Below are 23,618 nucleotides of genomic sequence, written 5' to 3'. Positions count from 1 at the left end.
GGAGTGGAAATGGGAAGGAGATAGGATAAGGAAGCTTGTAACGTGAGGGCCGGCTGGGGGTTGCAGGGGGGAGTTGGGGAAAGGGGAATGTTTTGTGTGAAATACATGCTTGGGTCCTTGGAGATATGTTTTCACAATGTATAAGACTGTATAATGACCTGTACTGATGTGGAGTTTGTTGAATAAACTTGAACTGATTAAAAAAAAAAAAAAATTTGAATAAAACTGGGAATAACAAAACAAGAGAAGGATCTGGGTATTCTGGTTCCAAATAAGCTAAGCCGCAGTACTCAATGTCAAGCAGCAGCTGCAAAAGCAAATAGGTTTTTAGGGTGTTTAAAAAGAGAGATAAAAACCTGTGATACAAATGTAATATTACCCCTCTATAAATCCCTTGTAAGGCCACATCTTGAATATGGGATTCAGTTTTGGGCTTCATATTGTGAAAAGGATATAGGAGAACTGGAGAGGGTTCAAAGGCGGGTGAATAACACCTCTTGCACACGATCGAGTTCGGGCCGTGAAAAGCGGTCCGAGTGTCGGCTGGATTTCCCGGCCCGACCACGATACAGGTGAACGGGACTCCTGGCAATATCCTGTCAAATCATAGACATTTTATGATGCTAGGAGTCCCTGCCTCCCCGCGGAACTGCTGTTCCGTACTGTATCATTTTGTTCAGTATGGAACAGCTGTTCCGTGGGTAGTCAGGGACTCCTAGCATAATGAAATGTCTATGATGCCAGGAGTCCCGTTCACCTGTCGGGCCGGTAAATGCATCCGACACATGGAACGTTTTTCACGGGCCGAACTCGGTCGTGTGCAAGAGGTGTAAATTATTAAATGTGATGGGAGATGTCCGTTACAATCAAAGGCTGAAGTAATTGGTCTTGTTCAGCTTGGAAAAAAGCAGTCATAGAGGTGCTCTTAATAACATGTATAAGTATTCGTGTGGTCAATACAGATAACTAGCACATGATCTGTTCCTTCCAAGGACCAGGCGACATTCATTGTGTTAGGAAGAAAAAAGTTTCAGACGTCAATATAGGAAAGGGTTCTTTACAGTTATAGTGGTCAAACTATGGAAAGTCCTACCCCAAGAGGTCGTAATGGCAGATGCTATGTCTGGAATTAAAAAAGGGCTAGATGAATATTTACTGATTAATGGCATTGAGGGTTATAACTAATGAAGCTATAAATGATGTGGAATTTATTGAGAAAGGTTGAACTTGATGGACCTGTGTCTTTTTTTTTAACCTAAGAATCTATGTAACTTACATGTGATCGATATTATGGTGGTTCTATAGGGGATACATAAGTTGTATGAAAAAACTGAACAACGTTTTTAATAAAAGTCAAGTTAAATGTTTAAAATCACCTGTAAAATAATAGATTTAATTTAAAAAAAAAACAACTTTCCAAACTGTACGTATCTTTTAAGTATATTCAATTCCATGAATAGCTGCTAGCACCAACCATGATGACTGCGTCACTTTTAAAGAGGCTCTGTCACCACATTATAAGTGCCGTATCTCCTACATAAGGAGATGGGCGCTGTAATGTAGGTGACCGCAGTGTTTTTTATTTAGATTTTTTTTTATCTATGCTAATTAGTTTCTTAATGCCCAACTGGGCGTGTTTTTACTTTTGACCAAGTGGGCGTTGTACAGAGGAGTGTATGACGCTGAACAATCAGTGACCAATCAACGTCATACACTTCTCTCCATTCATTTAATCAGCGCATAGGGATCCTGCTAGATCAGTATGTGCTGTCTTAGGGTATGTTCACATGCAGTGTTTTCAGACGTAATTCGGGCGTTTTACGCCTCAAATTACACCTGAAAAAACGCCTCTAATACCCCTACAAACATCTGCCCATTGCTTGCAATGGGTTTTACGATGTTCTGTTCCCACGAGCCTTTATTTTACGGGTCGCTGTCAAAATACGGCACGTAAAATGACGGCTCGTTAAAAGAAGTGCAGGACACTTCTTGGGACGTTTTTGGAGGCGTTTTTCATTGACTCCATTGAAAAACAGCCCCAAGTTGCTACAAAAACGCCTGAAAACAGCTCCGTATTGTCAGACGTTTTTTAGACACTGTGTGTGAACATACCCTCATACTGACACATTAACGTTACTGAAGTGTTTAGACAGTGAATAGACATTCCTTCCAGCCAGGATGGGATGTCTATTCACAATCCGAACACTTCGGTAACGTTTCTGTGTTACTTACAGCAGAGCAAGCGTAATCTCGCTGTAACCTGTCATTTACAGTGTGATCTCGCGAGATTACGCTTGCTCTGCTGTAAGTACCACAGAAACGTTACAGAAGTATCGGGATTGTGAATAGACATCCCGTCCTGGCTGGAAGGAATGTCTATTCACGGTCTAAACACTTCATTAATGATAATGTGTCAGTATAAGAAAGCACATACTGATCTAGCAGGATCCCTATGCGCTGACTAAATGAATGGAGAGGAGTGCATGACGCTGATTGGTCAGCGTCATACACTCCTCTGTACAACACCCACTTGGTCAAAAGAAAAAACACGCCCACTTGGGCATTAAGAAACTAATTAGCATAAAGCTAAAATCGCTAATAACGTGGTAAAAATAGATTGTTTTTCTAAATAAAAAGCACTGCTGTCACCTACATTATAGCGCTGATCTCCTTATGTAGGAGATAGGGCACTTATAATGTGGTGACAGAGCCTCTTTAAGTAACCTCCAGAAATCGTTGCATACATTTTTGTGAACTATATATGCAGGTGATTTTAGAGGGTAACACTCATTTGCAAAAATTTACATGTCCGGGTGCTGAGACCCCTTTTTGTAGAGTTGTGTATGAGAAAGTCTATGGGCCAGTACACTGAGCGGATCCCAACCGAAGGGCTCTAAAAAACACACAAAAACCTTTGGAACTGCTCAAAGATTTCTGGTACTGGAAAATCTGACACCACATTCCAAGTAACCTGGCATCGGTTTGTATGTTCCTTTGCTTATAATGTTGTTAGATTTTCAGTAACAGAAATCTTTGAGGCGTTCCAAAGGGTTTGAGCATCACCTAAGTTATCGTTTCACCTTTACCTATGACATATCAGAACATAAGATGATGACCTTGCAGTTTAAAAGTGGTCGTCCAGTTTTTATTTGTTGAATTTATTTATTTGTAGAATAGGAAGTCATACAGTTTTCTTATATACATTTATTAGAAATACTGCCGACATAACTTTCTTTATAAAAGTGCGAGTATCTGTGTAAATAATAAATGGTATAGCTCACAGTTTAGTCCATAGTAATGTATCCATAGGATAACTGAATTGACTAAAGATGGCATCGGTCATGTGACCCACCCCTCACACATTATTCGACCGCTGACATTTATGTAAAACTGTCCATGGTATGTAACAGGTGAATAGTATTTAACTGAAGTATTTGTCATTATTCCACCATTAGACCTATTCACTTAGTACATGGATGTGTCCTCTATGTGGCCCCAACACATGTATGTCAGGACAACCGCTTTTTTGGGTGATCGCTTCTTAAACTTGACATGTCTTGTAGGCTGTTTATCCAGCATGAGTTTCCTATATCTTATGTTTTCTCTAACGCACAATTAAAACATAATGGGAGAAATGTTTTTGTTCTGACATAACACAAGAGATATATTTCATATGGGAAGGTGAATGAAGGAGGTAAACGAGTCCGACGTAAAGAATACAGACAACTATGTTTCCAACATAAATTATAACTTACATGTGTTCATATGTGAATTACATTTATTTTCACATATGATAGATATCCTATAGAGCAGTGGGAGACTAAAATAAGAAAAATCATTTTAATGGACTTTATTTTTATTATTTCAGCTCAGTCTGTTATGCCAGCATTTAGATGACCTATGGGAGGAGAACAGGGGATGTGTTGTCTTATTTCCATGGATTCAGTTTATAAAGGAGGAGACACTTGGTTACTTGAATATAAAATCTCCGTATGAAATTGATGTGTCTAGTAATGGTTTACAGACCTGGATGCAGTCTCCTGAAAAGACCCCTGGGGATGGGTTCTCATCCGAAAGGGGATCGTTTGATAGACGGGCCATACAGGACGTGCAGTCAGTGTCTGCCCTGGTCAAATACATCTTGGACTTCAGTGAAACTCAACAGAAGAAGGTCTTTGATGGCAAACCATTCTTGTGCAATATCTGTTTTATGGAGAAGCTGGGTGGTGAATGCACCCACTTTAAGGACTGTCAGCATGTGTACTGTAACAACTGCCTCACAGACTACTTTGAAATCCAGATTAAGGACGGACAGGTCCATGCACTAAACTGCCCTGAACCAAAGTGCACGTCTGTTGCAACACCTGCTCAGGTAAGGGAAAGCTCGCTGGGTCATTTAAAATACAAGACTTTGTTTAGTCAAGCAAATCCCAATCAGTGTGATTGGTGCAACTTTCAAAATACTTTTTATTGAAAATTATTTTAACTTTTTGAGATACATCTGCTTTGTATACTGTATACAAAGCAACTATATCTAGCACTGAAACCAGTATCTGTCAGGTCCGCGGGACTGACGGGTTCAGTGACAGTGGGTCGTGTCAGGATCGACATGTGATCGATTATAGGTGGATCCTGCATGAAGAGACATGCAGGACCCGCTTTCACTGAACCCGTCAGTCCCGCGGACCTGACGGATTCAGGTCTTCATGTCCGATACAGCTGCTCTGTATACAGAATACAAAGCAGCTGTACCTCAAAAAGTAAAAATACATTGAATACTTTTGAAAGTTGCACAATCACACTGATACACATTTTTATTAAAGGTTAAAAAATGCCCAGTTGGTCATTAAGAACTAATTAGCATAAATCTAAAATTGTTCATAACTTGCTCAAAAATGTTAGTTTTTCAAAATAAAAACCACTGATCAGATTAGGTAGGAGATGGGGCACTTATCAACTGGTGACAGAGCCTCTTTAAACATTTTACGTTTAAAAAAAGTTTTTTTTATTGGAATATCTTTAATATTCATTTGCATGTAGCAAACTTCGGTCACAATGCAACATAACTCGAAGGAACTTAAATGAACGCTAACTTTTCAAACAACTTCTACTAATCTAATAGTATACCTTATATACATCAACTTACTGTTAAGATTCTGTTTTATCCAAGCCTGTGGAGAGGGGAGGAGGGAGCTGAGCGAGAAAGAGACACAGATGCTTGTGCCCATACAAGTCTATGGAAAGGGTAGGGGGAGCAGCGAGAGAAAGGGACTGACGCTGCCAATACAAGTCTATGGAGAGGTGAGGGAGGAGCAGAGTGAGAAAAACACAGGTGGACGTGCGGCAGCTTCTAGTAACTGTTCTATCTCAACCTACTGCTGAATTCACAGCTACACTTCTCAATACTGCTGTATAATCTCTTCCATGCTGCAGCTTCTATATAAGTAATAGAGATAGGAGAGCAGGATTCTCCTTTTCTATGTATGCAGTGTATAGAACACATGATAGCCATTAGGCACTAGCTCAGAGACAACTGAAAATTAGAGAGGGTCTGCAGAGGGGAAAATGCAGAATAAAAGTCATAAAATAGTCAGGTATTGTGTAATTCCTTATTAACACACATATGACGGCTTATTCTAAAAAGTTAGGTACGATTTAATAATGGATTTGTGTTAAATAGTGAACAACCGAACAATAAATGAGAAATTGATTTTCTCGTTTCTGAGATTTTATGTATACATAAATATTATTGTTCTCATTTATGTGATATTGTTCAATTATAACATTCAAATTATTATCATCCCTTTACTGCTCTACTGTATTAAGTATATTTGACTACGCAAAAAGAAGTCATAGTTACATCCATCTGGGGATAATACCGAATTTCTTCTATCATTGGTAAATTCTCCTATTACTGCTGGTAATACATTCAAGAAAATACATTTTTTAATAAAATCTATAATATTATGGTCTTCCAAAAGCAGGGATGGAGAAAACCGGTTATAAGAAGAGATAAGGACTGTTCAGACTTTTAATCATATTGCATGAACAATGAAACCATAGTAATATATGTTAAATGACAGCTTCTGGCCTGGAATCCATGTTTACGTACAGATAAATTGTTCACATCCATGTTAACTTACAGGTAAAGGATCTGGTTGGGGAGCAGCTCTTCAGCCGCTATGACCGCCTCCTCTTGCAGTCAAGCTTGGATTTAATGGCTGATGTTGTTTACTGTCCACGTCCAAGTTGTCAGACACCAGTCATGCAGGAGCCAGGGGGTACAATGGCCATTTGCTCTGTCTGCCAATATGCGTTTTGTATCCTTTGCAAAATGACCTTCCACGGAGTCTCCCCTTGCAAAGTAACTTCAGGTATGTTCAGGAGCTCTTGTCTGTATTAAGAAGCACAAAAAGAAATTCCATAGTGTCATCACCCAAGTTGTTATTATTCTAAAAGCAAATTGCCCCAAAAGATCCACATGCACTAGAAAACGGGGATCGGAAACTGCAGCATGAAAGTAAATAGGAGGTACCCTAAATTCTTATCATGTAGCCATTGTTCCAGGAAGAATCTGAAAAAGATTGAGGGTAACCCCAATCATTGTCAGACCATTAGCCAACCGGGAAGCTCTTAGGTTTTATGTGAAATGAAACCACTCCCTGCCAGGGTGCCTAGCTTTGGGTACTAGATATTTATACCTCGGAATGTGCTTGCCAAATGCAAATGATGACATGTAAACGCTACGATTTCACAGATGCAATAAAGCAGTAGATTCTCTAGTTTTTTTCATCTCCCAACTGAGATCTTCTACACCTATAAGGTATAGTGGAATCTTGTCTTAGTCTCCAAGTTGTTTTGAAAAGAGAAAGATGCACATTTTCAGGCGGAAACCGTGCTGAAATAACAATAATAAAAAAAAAAAAGCAAATACCCCTCCCCAGGCTTTGCTAAAGCTACGCATCGCTCTGTGCAGTCTGGCCTCCTGGGTTGAAGTTTCATCCCATGTGACCGCTGTAGCCTGTTATTGGCTGCAGCAGTCACATGGGATGAAATGTCATACCAGGAGGCCAGACTGCACAGAGAACGGAGGGACGCATTGCTATGACCACGCCCAAGGGGTACGTATTAACTTTAAACATAAAAAAAGGATGTTTTTTTTTCTGATGTGCGATTTCTGGTCTGGATTTTTACGGCGCAGCTTTTCCGACGCAAAAAATATTTGCTATTTGTTGTGGGTTTTACCTCCCTGTTGAATTCAATAGGGAAAACCTGCAACAAAAGAGCAGAGATTCCCCAACTTAAATATACATGCTGTGAATTTAAAAACTCCACCGGGGGCCAATTTATGAAAAATTTCTCAGCAGATTTTTTCCGTAGCGAGTGGAGGAGATTTTTCATCCACTTTGCTTCTACTCTAATACGCTGCAGATTTTCCGCATTTAAATCCGTTGTGGAAAATCTGCGGTGTATTACAGTCTGCCCTGTGTGAACATATGTCTCTGCCACTGTTTTACTTTTTCTTTGTCAGGCCTTATTCACACGAACATGTTAAATATATGTGCGACGGCCATTAAAACAACAGCCGTCACACGGAACTATGTAATTCAATGGGGCCATTCACATGGCCGTTGTTTCAACGGACAGTGTGAAGGGTCCGTGAGAAAGTAGGACATGTCTTATTTTTCTTGCGCTTCATGCATCCCTCCATAGACTCTAGTCTATGGGGGATGCGAGATAACGCATCCCACAGGGAAAATCACGGATGCACCTCAGAGGTGGAAAACTGACGTTTTTCACATCCGAGATGTGCAACGCTCGTGTGAATCTAGCGTTATGCTGATTCGAAGATTAATAAAAATCAGAATGTAAAAAAAAAAAAATACAACGAAAAAAATGATAACATCATTAATGTTGATTCAATAGACTTTAATTATAGTTCTATAGTTATACTTCATACTTTGTACACTTTGGAAATTTCTTTTTGTTTTTTTTTTTTGTCCCTCAGAAAAACTTATCTCATTGCGTGGAGAGTATCTTGCTGCAGATGAAGCAGGCAAGAAATTCCTGGAGAAAAGATATGGAAAGAGAATAATCCAGAAAGCTGTGGAAGAAATGGAGAGTATGGATTGGCTGGAGCAGAACTCCAAGTGCTGTCCTCGCTGTGGAACTCATATTCAGGTTAAATACTAGAGATCGGAGATTCACTTCTTAAAATTACCTGTATGTCAGGTGTTTTGTACATCGGGTGGGGATTCTTATGAAGTTGTTTTCCACTCACAGTACCTCGGAATATAGGTATATGACTTTACTAAAGGGAGTGTATCATCAGAAAATGAGATATATTTTTTTATTTTTCTCTATTTGTGGAATAGGAAATTATACAATTTTCTAATATACATATATTATAAATGCTGCTCACATGCCTTTCCTATAACTGCAGTAGGTCCCTATCTTTTTACAGTAGAATGGTAAAGTCCACAGATCAGTCCTGTGTAAGGGCTAGTTCACACAGCGGATTTTGCGTGGTGGGTCCCGGCAAAATCGGCCGTGGAACCATTGCTGCCGAAGCCAGGAAGATTCCTCCATCCCATTGATATCAATGGGAGGTTTGGGTGGGATCCGCCCTAAGAACGAGCAGGACATTGTTCCCATTCTAATAGAAAGCTAATGACTTCTGCTATGTTTGTGTGATCCCACACGAACTATGGCCATTGAGTGCTTACAATAGACTGACACTTCCTGTTCTGTAGAGATCACTTTTCCACAGTAATCTCATTATTATCACAGTGCAGGTTTACAATGAAAGGTAACACTTATGTTATAAAGCTGGATAACACAGGCGCCTACCATTGACGATAGGCGATGGTTACATCTCACCTCCTCCTCCCTACCCCTCACTGAGCATCCCCACAGCACAGACCCATAGAAATCTAATCTGATTTCTGACTGAGGTTTCTTATGTACAGATGTAGCAACTCTGGCAAGATGGCTGCCTCCATAAATCCTATAAAGAAACTAGAACAAAACCGATATAATCCGAAACAAAAACGGATTAGAAGAATTTGTTTCAGTATATATTTAACTTAGTTAAAAAAAATGTAAATAAATAGGTGAGAAATACTCCTTTAACATGAAGGTATCCTGGATTCAGTATGTTCGTGACATATATTTTGTCTTTACAGAAAATTGATGGCTGTAACAAAATGACCTGCACTGGGTGTAAGCAGTACTTCTGCTGGCTATGTATGAGCACGCTGTCCCGAGGAAATCCATATATCCACTACAATGAATCTTCTTCAGCATGCTTTAATCAGTATGTATCCTGCATGGTTTTGGAAAAGTATGGTCATGGCAAAATTCTATGATATGCCAGCAATATCCAATCGGCATAACTGCTTTAACCCCCTAAACCAAGTTGCATTGGGAGTCCATTCCATTGTTACTATCATATGTTGGTCTTGTGTATGTAAGAACAGGTATATTTCCAGTAGTGGCACTTGGTATGTCAGTGTTGTGTGTTTACCTACACTACCTATGACATGACAGATTTGTCTTGACAGGAACCCTGATGGGTGATGTAACCAGATCTGGGCTTGCTGGATTAAGTGGCTTGTGTATAAGTGGAGTTATTAAACTGGAGTGTGCAGTTGTGTGTGATTCTGTGAACGGATTGAGTGCTTACAAATAGAAGTTAGCAAGCTTTTTTTTGTGTGCAGCTTGTGTTCTAACTACTGACACAATTTAAAACCCTTTTTTTTTTTTTTTTTCTGCTGTGCACCTAATTAAAGGAAGGGGTTAATTGCTCTCAGGTGATTTAAATGAACCTGTAGAAGTCATTCTCAGCTTGCTCTCACTGGGCTTTCTGGACTAAGCGGCTTGTGTAATAAGTGGAGCACAGTTTGCCATATGTATGCACGACTGGAGTCGGAGTTCCAGGGTAAATACCTCTGTGGCAAATGTGAGCATGTTGTTCACCCAGAAGCTCGCATTAGAGATCTGGAGGAGAAAAATGCAACACTGAGGGCAATAGACAATCTTGAGCAGAGCATGCTGCTCACTGAGCAAGCAGTTAGTGGGGTAGACCTGGAGGGTAAAGACGTGGGTCAGCAGGATCAGGCAAGTAGCTGGGTTAATGTAGTTTAGGGACAGTAGAAAGGGGTCCACGAAAAGGAAGGCCACTCCTGTTTCTGTTATTCCAAGCAAAATTGCCAAGTTGGGTGATGATGCGAGGGTGTTGGTCTCAGGAATAGCAGCCCTAGTGGATACTGATCTCCCTAACAGCCGGATGAACAGCCCAGCTAGTAGTTGGCGGGTAAGGCCTCATGTACATGACCGTATTTTCATCTGTCCGTAAATACGGTCTGTATTGCATCCATATTTGATCCGTATATAGGGATCCGTAAAAAAAAGATGGAGGCTGCAAATGATGTCACCAACATGTTGCATAGCAACGCTTCCGTAAATACGGACGGTTTACAGATGCACATCTGTAGCCGTATGCATTTACGGAAGAGCCCATAGGCTTCTATGATAGAGTCCGTGCCGTAATTACGGGCAAGAATAGGACAGGTTCTATAATTTTTTTCTGCACGGACACTTATCAGTAAAAATACTGGAAGGTGTCCGTTGCCAATAGAAATGAATTGGTCCGTAATTACGGTTCATAATTACGGATGAAATATACGGTTGTGTTCTTGGGGCCTAAGGCAAGACAATTAATAGTTGTAGGAGATTTTATAATCAGGAAGACGGATATAATAACTTGTTCCCAAGACCGCCTAAACCAAATGGTTCAACATGTGGTGGAACAGGGGGATAAATTAGTTGGAGGGGCTGGTAATGATCCAGCTGTCGTGGTCCATGTAAGTACCAACGACTGAATACATGGAAGGTGGAGGAGCCTTAAGAATAATTTTAAAGAGGCACTGTCACCGCATTATATGTGCCCTATCTTGTACATAATGTGATTGGCGCTGTAATGTAGATTACAGCAGTATTTTTTATTTAGAAAAACGATCATTTTTGACGGAGTTATGAGCTATATTAGCTTTATGCTAGTGACTTTATTAATGTACAACTGGGCGTGTTTTACTTTTTGACCAAGTGGGCGTTGTGGAGAGAAGTGTATGACGCTGACCAATCAGCGTCACACACTTCTCTCCATTAATTTACACAGCAAATAGTTATCTTAATAGATCACTATGTGCAGCAACATACACACACATTAACGTTACTGAAATGTCCTGACAGTGAATAGACATCACTACCAGCCAGGACGTGATGTATATTCAGAATCCTGACACTTCGGTAACGTTTGTGTGAGATTTACAGCACAGCAAGCGTAATCTCGTTTTAAATGACAGTTAACAGCGTAATCTCGCGAGATTGCATTTACCTTGCTGTAAATCTGATACAAACGTTACCGAAGTGTCAGGATTCTGAATAGACATCACGTCCTGACTGATAGTGATGTTTATTCACTGTCAGGACACTTCAGTGACATTAATATGTGAGTAAGTGACTGCACATAGTTATCTAGCTAGATCACTATGTGCTGTGTAAATGAACAAAGAGAAGTGTATGACGCTGATTGGTCAGCGTCATACACTCCTCTTTACAACACCTACTTGGTCAAAAAGTAAAACACGCCTAGTTGTCCAGTAAGAAAGTAATTAGCATAAAGCTAATATAGGTCATAACTCTGTCAAAAATGATCGTTTTTCTAAATAAAAAAACACTGCTGTAATCTACATTACAGCGCCGATCACATCATGTACAAGATAGGTCACTTATAATGTGGTGACAGAGCCTCTTTAAAGAACTAGGCCACAAGCAGAATGGAAGGACCTCCAATGATGTATTCTCAGGAATACTGCCTGTGCCATGCATATCACAGGAAAGACAGCGGGAGCTCAGGGAGTTAAATGCATGGCTTAAGTCTTAGTGTAGAGGAGAAGGCACTGGGCTGACTTTTCATTGGGGTACAAACTGTATTCTGCAGATGATTTTCACCTAAATGGAAGGGGGTCCGCTGTGCTGGGGGAGAGAATTCTTGCAGGGGTGGTGGAATATTTAAACTAGGGCTGAGGAGGGAGGTCAATGTAGAAAATAAAGGGATAGTTAGGTTAGAGAGGGGTCAGACTATATTGGTGGGTGGAGAAGTAGACTATGGGGAGAGGATTAGGTGACAGGAGAAGAAGATCTATGTGTTTACAAAACAACATTGAAAAAAAATATGTTTTCAAAATTGAAAGAAAAAAACTAATTTCTGATACTGAATGTTAAAAATTGGAACACAACTTAAAGTGCATGTTCACAAATGCCAGAAGTCTGGCAAGCAAAATGTGAGAGCTTGAGGCCTTAGTACTGGAGGAACATGGCTAGACTCTTCAGATAGTTGGGCTGTAAATCTACAAGGTTTTACATTGTTTCAGAAAGACAGGGCAAATAGGAAAGTCGGTGGTGTATGTCTGTATGTGAGAAGCGATATGAAGGCGAGTGTAGGGCTGCACGATGCATCGAAACTTCGATACTGTTTCGATACCGTGCACCCTCAAACGGTTCGATACCGTTATTTCATGTATTTCTATACTAAGCTCTGCGGCTGCACAGCTTAGCATTGTAACACATGAATGTATGAGAGCGGGGCTGCGGCTGTGTAATACAGCCATTGCCCCGCTCCTGAGTCTAGACATGTGCTGCACTGAGCGGCGGCACTGAAGACCGAACATGGCGGACACACTGCAAAACACCCCCATGTTCTGTCTTCAGTGCCTGCGCTCATTAGTGCAGCGCTGGCTGCATCACCTCTGCTGACCACGCACGCACTTGTTGTCAGGAGAGGGGCAATGGCTGTATTACACAGCCGCAGCCCCGCTCTATAACGGTGAAAATCAGAGAAACCTCTCATTTCCGACATTATTCCCCTGAATTCTGCAATCAAAGCTGACCACAGCATTCAAGGGGAAAATAGATAATTTCCTAGAACAAAAAAATATCAGCTCCTTTGTCAATGTGTAGAAATCTTATTTGAATGTTGACCAAGTCTGATTGCCACTTAGATCTGGAGGCAATTTTTCCTTTTTAGGGAAGATTGGCCTTATGGGTAAATTTTATATTTATCTATTTCGTATTTTTATTTTTAAGTTTTTTTTAAAACTTTCCTCTTGGTCAATAGAGGTAAAACAAAGTTCTATAGTTTCTCCAATCCTTTAGTTGAATTTGATGGACATTTGTCTGTTTTCAACCGTACTATGTAACTTGTCTGCAACTGCACAAACTAAGTTGGCCACTAGGAAAATGATCGTATAGTCTACTTCAAATATGTAAACCATTTTCTGTGTCTATTAATTTGCAGGTTGTTCTATGGCACAAATCTAGATCAAGATGTTTTTGATGATGATGGAGAAGACTGATATGTGGATTTGTCACCAGGCTTCCTGCACAGTTTCCAAATGACTAAAATTTATCACTATACATTATAATGAACTTTACCATTTTATACAGAGCATACTGATGATTTATATTAACTTATAAAAGCCATATATAGTTTACATCCTTGCAAGAATGTTTGGAAATTATAATGTGTTCGTTAAATTGTTAATATACTGCCCTAAGTATAAATGTCAGATAATGATTTAATTTGCCAAAATAAAGACTATTGTTTTCACTTGGCTTCTGAAATGTTAATAGTTTTTGCACTATCCTCTGTATCATGTTAGGTTTTAATAAAGATTACACAAATTGTATCTCGAATAACTAGCCATGAAAAATGTAATCACAAGAAGAGATCCTTTAGGCTTCGTTCAAATCTGCGTCAGGGCTCCGTTCAGACGTTCTGTCGGAGCTTTCCGTTTTGACGGAAGCAATACCGTAGTCTACTCAATGGTGATGCATACGGTGTTGTATATCATTAACCCCATCCCGACATTTGACGTATGGGTACGCCATGGACAGCTAGTGCTTCCCGCATTTTGCCGTATCCATATGCCAAATGCTTGGCACCAGCTCAGAAGCTGAGCCGGTGCCATCATCGCCGGATGTCAGCGGTATCTTGCAGCTGACATGCGGCTGTAATGGCGGGGACTCGATTCCCGCCATTAACCCCTCAAACGCGATCGCTGCATTTAAGGTGTTTGCAGCTCATCGGAACCCCAGCAATGAAATTGCGGGGTTCCGGTGGCTGCAATGGTAACCGGAGGCCTAATACTGGCCTCCTGGTCTGCCTAGCACGGAAGCCGGTCAGGTCAGCACGGAAGCTGATCGTCTTCCGTAGCTGCCGGCAAGATGGCGCCGTCTCAGCAGCTGATCCGGCATCATCAGTGGTGGAAGTCAGCTGTATGTTACAGCTGACATCCACCTGTAACGGCAGGAACCGGAGCTAGCTCCGAACCCTGCCATTAACCCCTTCGATGCAGCGATCGCTGCATCTTAGCGGTTGCTAGCAGATCGCCAGCCCCGACAGGCAATCAGGACTAGCGACTGCTGCTATGGCAACAGGAGACACAATGGCCTCCTGCTCTGCCATTACGGAAGCCGATTAGGCTCCGCCGGGAGGCAAAGACTAATCGGCTTGCTGTCAGTGAATAACGGACAGATCTAATACAATCTGGTCTAATAAAAATCTGACCGTTGGACCTTCAAGTCCCCTAGCGGGACTTGAAAAAAATCAATGTTTGAAAACATAATAAAAGTTTCAAGTAATAAAATAAAACACAATCGCCCTGTTCCCTTATCAAGTCCTTTATTATTGAAAAAAAAGAATAAACCATATGTATTTGGTATCACCACGACCGTTACAACCTAAGGTATAAAAATATTATATTTATTGCACGCAGTGAACAGCGTAAAAAAAAAACCATAAAAAAACTATACCAGAGTTTGTTTTTTCGTCACTTTGCCCTACAAATATTGGAATAAAAAGTGATCAAAAAGTCGCATGTATCCAAAAATGCTACCTATAAAAACTATAGCTCGTCTCGCAAAAAACAAGCCCTCATACAGCTCCGTCGACAGAAAAGTTATGGTTCACACAACTTGGCGACATTCTTTTTACAAAAGTAATTTTATTGTGCAAAACGTTGTAAAACATAATAAAGTGCTATAAAATAAGTATCGTCTGAATCGGACTGACTCGCAGAATAAAGTTAGTATGTAATTTATAACGCTTGGTGAATGCTGTATTAAAAAAAACTATGCCAGAATTGCATTTTTTTGGTTACCTGGCCTCCCCAAAAATGGGATAAAAGGTGTTAAAAAAGTCGCATGTACCCCAAAATGGTACCAATAATAACTACAGCTAGTCCTGCAAAAAACAGCCCTCATACCACTATGTCTATGAAAAAATAAAATTAGTTAAGGCTCCAATAAGTCAGGAAATAAGTCAGTTGTGCAGCCCGAGGGGAACATTTCTTCTGTTTCAAGAGGCGATTTATCAAGGCCCTAAAATTAGGGAACCAGGAAGGGGAGGGCCCAACCATATCCGCTGGAAGCGACGGTGCCCGTATTATACCAGGACAACCCAGCAAAATTCCCCAAACTGCAAAGGTGCGGAGTGTGGACCAAAATGGGCATAAGAAAGGACGACATATATCAGTGCGACACCGGCCTGAGCAGAAAGGATTGCTTCACAGCGTAACACACATCTATGGATCATTTTATTGTTTTTTACCCCATTATTATACCACCTGACTATGCCCCTGATATACTCTGCCCAGCTTACATATGCCACCACATTATAAACGGCAACACCAGCAATACTCAAACAAAACTACTACCAAGCAAAATCCGCTCTCCAAAAGCCAAATGGTGCTCCCTCCCCTCTGAACCCTACAGCGTGCCCAAACAGCAGTTTCCTTCCACATATATGGCATCGCCATACCCGGGAGAACCCATTTAACAATTTTTGGGGTGTGTGTCTCCAGTGGCATATTCTCGGCACAACATATTTGCCACTGAAATGGCATTTCTAGGGAAAAATAACAATTTTTAATTTGCACCAGCCGCAGCGCATTCATTTATGGAAAAGACCTTTGGGGTGAAAATGCTCACTACACCCCTTAATAAATGCCTTGAGGGGTGTAGTTTCCAAAATGGGGTCACTTTCTTTTTATTATTTCACATCTGAGCCTCTGCAATTGTGAATCAATACTTTGTAAATCGTCAACTTAGGCCTCGATTTTACATGGTACTCTTTCACTCCTGAGCCTGGTCGAATGTCCAGGCAAAAGATTAGGGTCACATGGGTTTTTCTACAACCGGGAAACACTGCATAATAATTAGGGAGCTGTCTTGTTATGGTGGCACGAGCTGGGCACCACATATTGTCATATCTATGGAAAAAATCCAATTTTCACCCTGCAACATCGAGTGTACACTAATTTCTACAAAACACCTGCAGGGTTAACATGCTCACTACACCCCTAGGTGAATGCATTGAGGTGTGTAGTTTCCCAAATGGGGTCACTTTTGGGGGATTTCCACTGTTTTGGCACCGCAAGAGCCCTTCAAACCTGACATGGTGCCTAAAATATTTTCTAATAACAAGGAGGCCCCAAAATCCACTAGGTGCCCCTTTGCTTCTGAGGCCAGTGCTTCAGTCCAGTAGCACGCCAGGTCCACATGTGGGATATTTCTAAAAACTGCAGAATCTGGGTAATAAATATTGAGTTGCATTTTTCTGGTAAAACTTTGTGTTACAAAAAAAATTGATTACAAATGAATTTCTGCAAAAAACCGAAATTTTTAAATTTCACATCTACTTTGCTTTAATTCCTTTGAAACGTCTAAAGGGTTAACCCCTTCAGGATCCAGCCTGTTTTGTTCAAATCGGACGTGTTACTTTATGTGATAATAAAGTTGGAATGCTTTTACCTATCCAAGCGATTCTGAGATTGCGTTCTCGTGACATGTTGTACTTTGTTAGTGAAAAAAATTGGTCGATAATTTTGGTATTTATTTCTGAAAAACACAAAAATGTAGAAAAAATTTGCATTTTTCTAAATTTAAATGTATCTGCTTGTAAAACAGATAGTAATAACTTTTTTTCTGAAAAAACATAGACATTTTTAATATTTACAAGGAATAATAAAGAAAATGCACCACAACCTTTGTAAAGCAATGTCTCCCGATTACGGCAATATCAAATATGTGGTAATAAACTGCTGATTGGACCCACAGTAGGGCTCAGAGGGGAAGGAGCGCCATTTGGATTTTGGAGCACCGATATTGCTGGATTGGTTTTCGGTGTCATGTCTCGTTTGCAACGCCCTGGAGGGACCAAAACAGGGGAAACCCCCAAAAGTGACCCCATTTTGAAAACTACACCCCTCAAGGAATTTATCTAGGGGTATAGTTAGCATTTTGACCACACAGGTTTATTGCAGAATTTAGTGGAATTAGGCAGTGAAAATGAGAATAGTTTATTTTTTGCCTGAAAAAGCATAGAAATTTTATATTTTTACAAGGCAAAAAGAACCACAACATTTGTAAAGCATTTTCTCCTGATTACGGCAATAGCCCATATGTGGTAATAAACTGCTGATTGGACCCATGGCAGCGCTCAAAAGGGAAGGAGCGCCTTTTGGATTTTTGAGCACGGATTTTGCTGGATTATTTTTCGGTGCCATGCCGCGTTTGCAACGCCCTGGAGGGACCAAAACAGTGGAAACCCCCCCAAGTTACCCCATTTTGGAAACACCTGTCAAGGAATTTTTCTAGGGGTATAGTGAGCATTTAGACCCCACGGGTCTTTTGCAGAATTTATTAGAATTAGGCCGTGAAAACGAATATCACAATTTTTTCTACTAAAATGTTGCATTTTCTAATTTTCACAAGGGATAAAGGAGAGAAAAACAACCAATTTTTGTAAAGCAATTTCTCCCGAGTACATTTCTGACATGTGGTCAAAAGTTTTTTTTCATTAGAAATTAATTAACCCTTTCAGGACTGATCCATTTTTTGCTTTCTTATTTTCGTTTTTCACTCCCCGCCTTCCAGAAGAACCATAACTTTTTTTCTTTTTCGGTCAGTAGAGTGATGTGAGAGCTTATTTCTTGCAGGAGGAATCGTAGAATGTACTGGTAAACTGAAAAACATAGGAAAAAAATGTGATTCCATTTTTTGGGGTTTTCGTTTTTACAGTTTTCGCCGTGCGGTAAAAACGAAAACTACAGCGATTTTGGCGGTTTACGTTTTTTACGGTGTTCACCGTGCAAGTTAAATAATGGTATATTGTAATAGTTCGGCCTTTTACGGACGTAGCGATACCAATTTTGTTTATTTTTTTACATTACTTTAGAAGAAAAATAGGAAAAGGTTTTTTTTTTTTTTTACTTTTTTCTTTCTCACTACTAATAACTTTAATTCTTCTAGACATTTTATTAGTCCCCTTAGAGGACCAGTATATTGGTATTTTTACAGGCTTCTATAACCGCACGATCGCTTTTCCTGTTTGTTAGTCCCGGGTGTCAGCTGTAATGCACAGCCGACACCCGCAGCATATGGAGCAGGCTCAGCATGTGAGCCCGCTCCATACATCAACCCGAGCACCATGACGTGCTATTAAGTCATAGTGCGCAAAGGGGTTAATGCACAGTGGATGGTGTGAATATTCCAATTTTCCACTGATATGCCATTTTAGTGCATAATATGTTGTGCTCAGTTTGTGCCACTGAAGACAAATACCTCATAAAGCGTTAAGTGGGTTCTTTCGGGTATGGTGATGCCATATATGTGGGCGCAAACTGCTGTTTGGGCACGCTGCAGGACTCAGAAGGGAGGGAAGCCATTTTGCTTTTGGAGCGCAGATTTTGCTTGGTAGTAGTTCTGTTTGGGGTTTTGCTTGTATTTCAGTTTATAATGTGGGGGCATATGTAAGCTGTGCTGAGTACATCAGGGCATAATAAGAGGGTATAATAATGGGGTAAATAAATAATAATTCATAGATATGTGGCAGGTATCGCACTGATAAATCACGCCCGATGTTATCCGATTTTGGAACACTGCACATTTTGCATCGCCATATTCTGAGAGCCAGAACAATTAAATTTTTTCACCACTGGAGCTGTATGAGGGTTTATTTGTTGCGGGACAATCTGTACTTTTCATTGGTACCATTTTGGGGCACATGCGATTTTTTTTTTTTTTATCACTTTTTATTAAATTTTTTTCAACCCGGGTGACCATAAACAAGCAATTCTGACCATGTTTTTTTAGTTTATTTTTTGCAGCGTTCACCGTGTGCTATAAATGACAATTTTACTTTATTCTGCAGGTTGGTACGATTACGGCAATACCATATGTATATCGTTTTTTTATGTTTTGCAGCGTTTGCGCAATAAAATCACTTTTTTATAAAATAATTAATTTTCTGTGTCACCATATTCTGAGAGCCATAACTTTTTTATTTTACAGTCAAAAAAGCTTTGTAGGGGCTTGTTTTTTGCGGGACGGGTTGTAGTTTCTATTGGTACTATTTTCGGGTACATGCGATTTTTGATAATTTTTGTATTCTCTATTTTGGGAGGGGGGGGTGACCAAAAATGTCGATTCTGGTGTAGTTTTTTATTGATTTTTTTTTGGGGTGTTCATCTTGCGGGAAAAATAACTTTATAGTTGGGGTCGTTACGAACTCGGTGATACCAGATATGTGTACTTTTTTTTAATGTGTTCATTTTTTTCCTATAATGAAAGACTTATTATAGGAAAAAAAGCAGTGTTTGTTTATGTAACTTATAACTTTTATTTTTACACTTTTTTTAAAACATTTTTATTACTTATTTTTAACTTTTTGCACTTGTCCCACTAGGGGCACAAGGGGACATTTAGACTTGCAGCTTTGATCGCTGCTAGAGTACATTACACTACACGCGTATTGTAATGTATTCTAACTGTCATTGTGACATGACCGCCACACTGACAGGAAGCCTTGGAGGACCGGCTGGAGGCTGCTCCTCCGAGGCTTCCGTACATGGCAACCCGGAGGCCATTGTCTGGCCTCCGATTGCCACGACAAGCATCACCAGCCCTCACAATCACTTCCTGGGGGCTGCTGATGTGCTTCAAACCCCTTAAATGTGGCGAACGCAATCTCGCCGCATTTATGGGGTTAATTGCCGAAATCGCTGACCGGCAAGACTGGAGTGTCAGCTGTTGGGGACAGCTGACTTCCCGGTTCCCGGACACTGTTCGTTAGGACAGTATGCGCCGGGAACTACTCCGCAACTGTAGGTCCTGATGCGGGAAGCAAGCCCTCTGCAGGACGTACAGTTGCGAAACAGCGCGTGAAGAAGTTAAGAAACTTCCGAAATGCTGTTTTGAATACTTTGAGGGGTGCAGTTTTTAAAAAGCCACTTCTCAACTGAACAGGCCCCTTCAAAAATAGCCATTTGAAATTTTATTGAAAATGTGAGAAATTGCTAGTAAAGTTCTAAGCCTTGTAACGTCCTAGAAAAATAAAAGGATGTTCAAAAAACTATGCCAAACTAAAGTAGACATATGGGCAGGGCCGCACCTGCCATGAGGCGAGGTGAGGCTGCCGCTTTAGGCGGCACCACTGGGATAAAAACAGGGGGCGGCATCTCGTGGATACGGGCAGGGCCAGGGGGGACGCGTGAGGATGGCAGGAGAGAGTACTTGACCGAGCAGACGTGCGGCATGACAGGCGCACATCTGCTAGTACACTCCCCCTCTGACGCTGCACGCGCCGCCAGAGAGGAGCATAGAGAAGCTGGAGGTCTGCAGGAGGAGCGGCCGAACGCTCTCCCCTGAAGAAAAGAAGAGTGGCTGGTAAGTATCTATCTATTATCCATCTATCTATTGTCTGTCTGTCTATCTATCTATCTAATATCCATCTATCTTCATATCTATCTATTATCCATCTATCTATCTATCTATCTATCTATCTATCTATCTATCAGCCTATCTATCTCATATCTATCTAGTCTATCTTTCTCATATCTATCTAGCTATCTATCTCATGTCTGTCTGTCTGTCTCTCTCATATATATATTGATATATAGTTAGTACTAGGCTGGGGATACACGACGACTTTGGCCACGACACAGGTCCCATGGCCAAAAATCGCTTTGTCCAGTAGCCTACATCGCAAATTAATGACTGCTACAACATTCACTGTCATTACTTGCCATGCAGGCTATGGAACATAGTGATCTTTGGCTGTGCGACCTATGTCTCAGCAGAAGTCACCATGTAGCCCCAGCCTTAAACTATACTATATATCAATATACAGTATATGAGATAGATAGATAGATAGATATGAAATAGATATTAGATAGATAGATAGATAGATATAGATATATGATAGATCTATAGATGTATGGATAGATAGATATTAGATAGATAGATAGATAGATAGAAAAACTTTCCAAAACCAAACAAAACAAGACCAAATACATGTAGGCTGGAAGAGTAATAGAGGAACTCTATTACTGACAGCAGAGGGCTCTGTGGGGGTAATAATCCCACCATAGAGTCCTCAGTAGCTACCATACTGAAAGGGAGGGTCTAAGCATCTAACTGACTGCAGTGGGCATTATGGGAGCACGGGGGGTGCCCCCATTATGCCCAGTGGAGTCAGTCAGATATTATAGTATATTAGCTACTGAGGGCTCTATAGGGAGAATTATTCCCCCCCCCCCCCCCCACAGAGCCCTCAGCATTCTGTCACAGTCAGATCAGCCCCCTGCAGTATAATCCCCACCATAGAGCCCTCAGTAGTTATTATACTATTAAGGTAGGGGGCTAGAGCACCTGACTGACTGCTTAGAACTCTATGGGGGGATAACTCCCCCCACAGAGCCATCTGAGTCAGACACTCAGACCCCCCTTGCAGTGTAATTTCCCCCATAACACCCTCAGTAGTTATTATACTGTAAGCGGGAGGGGTGTCTGACTGCTTCAACTGTAACTAAAGTTTAAAAAAATATTTGACACGTCACACTGATATGTCAGAAGTTTAGAGCGGTGGGGGTCCGAGCACTGGAATCCCTACTGATCACTAAAATGAAGCGTCAGAATTGCTCGGGTTCGCGCTGTGCCACTTCGGCTTTTCTGGGATCGGTTTACGGGCTCAAAGACTCTCAGCGCACTTCTGCCTCTTCGTTTTAGCGATTAATGGGGGTCTCAGTGCTTGAACATTAGCTACACTTTAAAGGAAAGGTGTTATAATTTTTATTAGAGGAGTTCCTGCATTAGCTTTTTCTTGCACACAGGACCTCGCTGATGCACCAGAATTATTAATATCTATTAATATTTGTGGCGCATCTCTAAGAGAAAAAAAAAATGGTCAAAAAGGTTTGTGTGGAGGAGTTTTAATTTCAATTAAAAATTTTTTTTATGTGTCTCTTTTTTTAATACTCTATTAGTGCCTTAGTAATGGCAGTTGTCTGATTGTTGACGTCCATTACTAAGGTGGGGCTTAGCGTTAGCCAGTAAAAAGGCTAGTGCTAGCCCCGATTATTGCCCCGGTACCCACCGCCACCAGGGGTGCCGGGAAGAGCCGGGTGCAATCCAGTACCCGACCATCCGTAGTGACGGCTGGGCACCGGGATGGCCGCAGGCTGGTATCAGGCTGGGAAGGGACAAAAACCGTGGCCCTTCACACCCTGGTAATGCTAGCCTGCTACTGCTGCTGCTATGTTGTTACTGGCTGGTTATGAAAAATGGGGGGGACCCCACGTCATTTTGTAAAAAATAAATAAATAATAGAGAAACGTGGAGTCCCCGTCCCCCCCCCCCCCCATTTTCATAACCAGCCAGATACAACATAGCAGCAGGCTAGCATTACCAGGGTGGGAGTGCCACCGTTTTTGGCCCATCCCAGCCTCCTAATACCAGCCTGCGGCCGCCCCCGTACGCGACCGTCACTACAGGTGGTCGTGTGCTGGATCGTGCCTGGCTCTTCCCGGTATCCCTGGTGGTGGTGGGTATCCGGGTAATAATGTGGGGTTACTGCTAGTCTTTTTACTGGCTAACGCTAAGCCCTGCTTTAGTAGTGGATGCCGTCAAGCAGACAGCGGTCATTACTAACACGGTACTAATACAGTTTTAAAAAAGTAAAGACACATAAGAAAAAAATTTACTGAAAAAAAGCTCCCTCATGCAACCCTCTTTCCCCATTTAATGAAAAAAAAACAAAAATGTAGATTATCGAAGTAGTCGAACTAATCTACGTCTTAGCCTACATGGTCCAGCTGAACCTACCAAAAAAAGAAAAGTTTGCAGTATGAAAAATAAGAAACGTGTACTTTTTTCTCCCCCTGCCCTAGATTTCAATCCTATATCCGCCCCTGTGTGCAGAATATCACAAGTTCACAACAGAGCTTGCAGCATAGAAGACCACGCCCCTGCGGAGCACGATACAAAGAGCGCGTCTAATCAGTGAGTATGGGAACTCTGCACCTCTCCTCAGCCTCCACATGTTATTAGATGAGAGGAGGAGGAGGAGAAGGGTGGACTGTTGCTACTTGCATTTACTGCCGGTATATATGTATCTGTGTAATATATTCACTGCTGGTATATATTTATATTTGAGATATATTCACTGCTGGTATATATTTATATGTGCGATATAGTAACTGCTGGTATATATTTAT

General features: G+C 41.0%; 1 protein-coding gene across 5 annotated transcripts in view; it reads left to right on the top strand.

The window, feature by feature from the left end:
* Nucleotides 1-13,672, top strand: part of LOC142749035 (E3 ubiquitin-protein ligase RNF14-like) — a 29,608-nt gene extending 15,936 nt beyond the window's left edge. For 4 of the 5 annotated variants that reach the window (XM_075856550.1, XM_075856552.1, XM_075856551.1 and 1 more), the window contains 5 exons: nt 3,869-4,372; nt 6,146-6,374; nt 8,009-8,181; nt 9,186-9,316; nt 13,361-13,672. In XM_075856550.1, the coding sequence (XP_075712665.1) occupies nt 3,869-4,372; nt 6,146-6,374; nt 8,009-8,181; nt 9,186-9,316; nt 13,361-13,418 (1,095 nt within the window). In that variant the 3' untranslated portion in view covers nt 13,419-13,672. The remainder of the gene's footprint in view (nt 1-3,868; nt 4,373-6,145; nt 6,375-8,008; nt 8,182-9,185; nt 9,317-13,360) is intronic. The other variant, XM_075856554.1, reaches the window with a different exon arrangement.
* The last annotated feature ends 9,946 nt before the right edge of the window (nt 13,673-23,618 follow it).

This window comes from Rhinoderma darwinii, chromosome 3 (assembly GCF_050947455.1).
Source record: "Rhinoderma darwinii isolate aRhiDar2 chromosome 3, aRhiDar2.hap1, whole genome shotgun sequence".
Lineage (NCBI taxonomy): Eukaryota > Metazoa > Chordata > Amphibia > Anura > Rhinodermatidae > Rhinoderma > Rhinoderma darwinii.
This window is presented reverse-complemented; position numbering and strand designations above follow the sequence as displayed.